The sequence below is a fragment of the Thamnophis elegans genome, chromosome 12, assembly GCF_009769535.1.
Source record: "Thamnophis elegans isolate rThaEle1 chromosome 12, rThaEle1.pri, whole genome shotgun sequence".
NCBI classification, from domain to species: domain Eukaryota; kingdom Metazoa; phylum Chordata; class Lepidosauria; order Squamata; family Colubridae; genus Thamnophis; species Thamnophis elegans.
Window position 1 is genome coordinate 21120934 of NC_045552.1, and position 4229 is coordinate 21125162.

Consider the following 4229-nt stretch of genomic DNA (forward strand, 5'->3'; position numbering starts at 1 on the left):
GTTGCTGGATTTAAATGAGGAAAAAGTTTGAAGAGATATATTGATCTAAGGAGGAATTAAAATCAAATAACATCTTTTCCATATTAAAAATGTTTCTACATTGATCAGAATGTCTCTTTGGAGAATTACCTGGGAGTAATTAAGGGAGTAATTCTGAATAGACAGGATAGCCCTTTAAAATACAGGATGGGATAAAAGAAGGGTGGAATTCTCATGTTCTGTGTTTTTCTCTTCTTCTAAGAAGTAAATTTAATCTTTAAGCAAATATTTTGTGATTTGTTAAAATGTATTGTTTTGTATTTTTAAAAAACAGCAATCATATTTTATAAAATCAGCATTCTTATATAGTAATGTAATTGGAGAATATAAAATCAATCAATATCCAGAAAAATATAAATGTAGAATTTAAAGGCCGAATAAAAACTGGATTAAATCCAGATTGCTGCTAATGGTGGTGGCTATTTCTTTATTATTAGTAGTTTTCCTATTTCCTATTTTGAATGTAATTTGTATAGCTTTTAAAAATATTTTTTGCAAAAATAAAATAAGAAACCAAAAAGCATCACACACATTTTGTAAAAACATCACTGGCAACCTGTTCTGAGTTTGTATACAATTCAGAGACCTTAATAGCCTCTAAAGGTGTTGCCAATTAAAACAGTTGAAAAGAGCTTATAAATGAAAGCAAAACCTTTATTTAAAAAAATCCCCTCCCAATACTTGCAAGGTTGGTGATCCACGGATCTCCACCCACTTTGTATCATCACCTCATCTGCCAACAAGAGATTATCCGATCCCCTTTCTGAAACAGAAACCAGATCAATACTTCTCCATAAAAGCATGTTTGTGGGTCAATAAGATAAAATAAGGTGGGGCATGGAATAATCATTGTTTTATCAAACCCAGCAACTTTAAGTTTTGTGGGCTTCAACTCCCAGAATTCTTACTTGCCTGCAAGTAAGCATAGTACACAAAATTGTCTGCTACAACATCCTACCTGTCAATGACTACTTCAGCTTCCACCACAATAATACACAGGCAAACAATGGATACAAACCCAAGGTAAACCGCTCCAAACTCAATTGCAGAAAATACGACTTCAGCAACAGAGTGGTCAACGCTTGGAATGCTCTACCTGACTCCATTGTTACATCTTCAAACCCTCACAGCTTCAACCTTAAACTGTCTAGTGTGGACCTCACCCCATTCCTAAGAGGTCTGTAACAGGGGCAAGCATAAGTGCACCAGCATGCCTATTCCCTGTCCTATTCTCCCCATCTATTTATATTCATTTCTTTAGTTCATATGAGCATATTCATAGAGCATCTGCACCAAAGAAAAATTCCTTGTGTGTTCAATTACACTTGGCCAGTAAAGAATTCTATTCTATTCTATTCTATTCTATTCCATTCCGTTCCGTTCTATTCTATTCTATGTCCATGTTTATATTTATACCTGCTATTTTGTACATGTTTGACAAACTAATAAATATAGATACAATTTTCCCAATTTGCATGCTGGCTAGGGAATTCTGGGAGTTGAAGTCCACACCTCTTAAAATCTTGTTGTTTTTAAAATATTGGGATAAATCAAGGCTGGGCAAAAAAGGGTTACCTTTGCTATGATCCATGCATTTTTCCTTGTTGCCATCTCTTGTAGTTGCATCACAAAGAAGAAGACAATCTTTTTCTGAAAAATACCTGCGTAGTCTCAAGTTCCCCAGGATGGAAGAATGCAAGCGGACCGAAATATTCACTGACCTTCAATGCAACGCCACCTTCCTATATCTGAAATGCTTCATGGTCCTCAGCCAGTCACAAAAACCCCTTATTGCTGTGCTGTGTTTCAGCATTGGTGGGCTCTGCATCGTAGAGAACTTCTTGGTACTGTTCCTCATCTTTTCTTCCTCAAAGCTCCGGAAGAAACCTTCTTACATCCTTCTCAGCAGCTTGGCTTTGGCAGACTCACTGGCGACCGTGACGTTTGTGAGCAGCTTCCTTAACTTCCATGTTTATAACATGAAAAGTGCTTCCAAGGAGATATACTTGCTGAAGCTTACTGGAGTCAACACCTCCTTCACAGCTTCCCTTGGCAGCCTGTTCCTGATGGCATTTGACAGGTACATCTGTATCCTCCGACCCAGCCACTACAAGCGGTTGGTCACCAGAAGAAGAGCTGTGGTGGCTCTGTTAGTGCTGTGGGTGGCTGCCCTCTTCCTATCCTCCTTGCCTCTTCTGGGATGGAACTGCTGTACTCTCCAGTCTACCTGCTCCCAGCTGTTTCCGTTTGTGACTAACAGCTACGTCTCAAGCTGGATTATCTTGGTGATGGTCCTCCTGGCTTCCATCATTTACGCATACATGCACATCCTTTGGAAGGCTCACCAACACACCGAGAACATGAAGAAGCACCATCTGGAAGGACTCCAACAAAACCCAAAGAGGAGACTTGACATCAAGCTGGCCAAGACTCTATCAATTGTCCTGATGGTTCTGGTGATATGTTGGTTACCGGGCTTGTTACTCATGGCCTACAGCCTCTTTTCAGTCATGGACAAGTTTACCAGGGTAGCCTTTGCCTTTTGCATCACCCTCTGCCTGGTGAACTCAATGGTGAACCCAGCTATCTACGCCCTACGGAGCAAGGAGCTAAGCTCTTCCCTCAGGAGAATCTGCTGCTCTTGTTTGGGGAGGGTGTTGGGCAATTCAGAGACTAACCAGGAAGCAGAAAGCTCTTAAAAGCACATCCCGGTTGGAAGTTAACCCCCATGTTCCTAGGCATCAACATGGGGATGTTCCTCCATTTGGAAGCAACTCATAGCAATGTCATCTCTCCAGCTATCTTTGAACTCTAATTCCCAGCATTCTTCACTATGGACTTTGGGAATCCCACATCAGCAATATCCAGAAGGGCGCAGGTTCCTTCTTGTTCTCTAAAGTCTTGTTGGAAGAAATGTCCTTCTGGGTTCAGTTCCAAGTGGGGAAAAGATACTGGAAACATGGAGGCTGGTTGGAAAGATGATTTTAATGGTGGACAGGATCACCTGGTTTGAGGTCCTGGGGAAAAGGGGGATGATCGCATGCTTCAAGATGTTGGGTGAAGAAGAAAAAGGGGCAGAGATGCTGAAAGTCCCTGGTTTTATGCCCTCTTTGGCCTTTGATCTTGATCTTGCATTCTGATTGGTTGCCAGACTCCCATAGGGCCATTCAAGGGCAACTCTGTAGACTGTGCATTGAGTCCAAGTTTGGTTGCCTTGCTGGCTGATATAATCTTCCCAGGTGAGTTTCTGTAGAAGGCTAATCCTACATTTGTTATGTAGAATAGACTGCCCCAGGCCTTTAATGGCCCGTTGACAAAGGTGGGGGCTATTAAGAGTCTGTTTCCTGCCTAAAAACACATTTCTCTATTTCTTATCCAGGGAAATATAATATTCTGCCTTTTAAATATTTCCCAGGATATTTCATTCTTGTAGGAGAGGGGTGGGTGTTAACTTCCTACAGTCTAAAGGGATACGCTTCCTTCTGCTATAGGACATGTGTTAAGCTATTGAGATTTAAGAGCTGACCAGCTGACCAGCTGTAAAGCTGGCAACTGTAAAGTGAAAGCACAGATGATATAGATATAGAGAGACCTGAAACAGTAATGCAGGAACATATACTGTTAAGGAGTTCTGAGAGGAGTAATAAAGACATTCCTCCTGAACTGCAAGTGAGGTCAGAGCATACAGTGTCAGGTATGAACCCCAAAATTACCAGGAAATGTTGTCATTGCCCAGAATAGAACAAGACAAATGTAAAAGATGTACCCGTGTTTGAACATAATGCTGCATGTATAACAATGGCGACAAGAGATTGCGTTGGAAGTAGAAGTAAACATGTAGGTATTAAATATGGTAATGTTAAGAGAAGCTGTAAAGGAGCAACTGATCTAGCATTGTTCTAGTGATTGTAATATATAGCTGCTATGTTAACAAAGCCTGTATCTGTGGAAAGGTATAAGGCATATGTTAAAGCGCTCGGATTATCAGCTGTTCAGCTTTTAATGGGAGGAGTGTTAAGGTATTGAGATTTAAGAGCTGACCAGCTGTAAAGCTGATGAAATGTACGGCTGATAAATCAGCATTGGTATAGCCCAATGATGGCTAACTTTTTTCTAAAGGCGTGCCAAAATTGTGTACGTGCCCGCTATTACGCATGTGCGTGTGACCAATCAACCTGCACATGCTTGTG

The 4229-nt window shown here is 40.8% G+C and overlaps 1 protein-coding gene across 1 annotated transcript; it reads left to right on the forward strand.

Moving 5' to 3' along the window:
- Nucleotides 1-1724: 1724 nt before the first annotated feature.
- CNR2 (cannabinoid receptor 2) lies at nucleotides 1725-2738 on the forward strand. Its single transcript, XM_032227763.1, has one exon. It carries the CDS (start codon nucleotides 1725-1727, stop codon nucleotides 2736-2738), a length of 1014 nt encoding a protein of 337 aa, XP_032083654.1.
- Nucleotides 2739-4229: the final 1491 nt, after the last annotated feature.

Excerpts from the sequence above, each read along its gene's own strand:
- CNR2 (XM_032227763.1), top strand. The coding sequence starts at position 1,725 with ATGGAAGAATGCAAGCGGACCGAAATATTCACTGACCTTCAATGCAAC.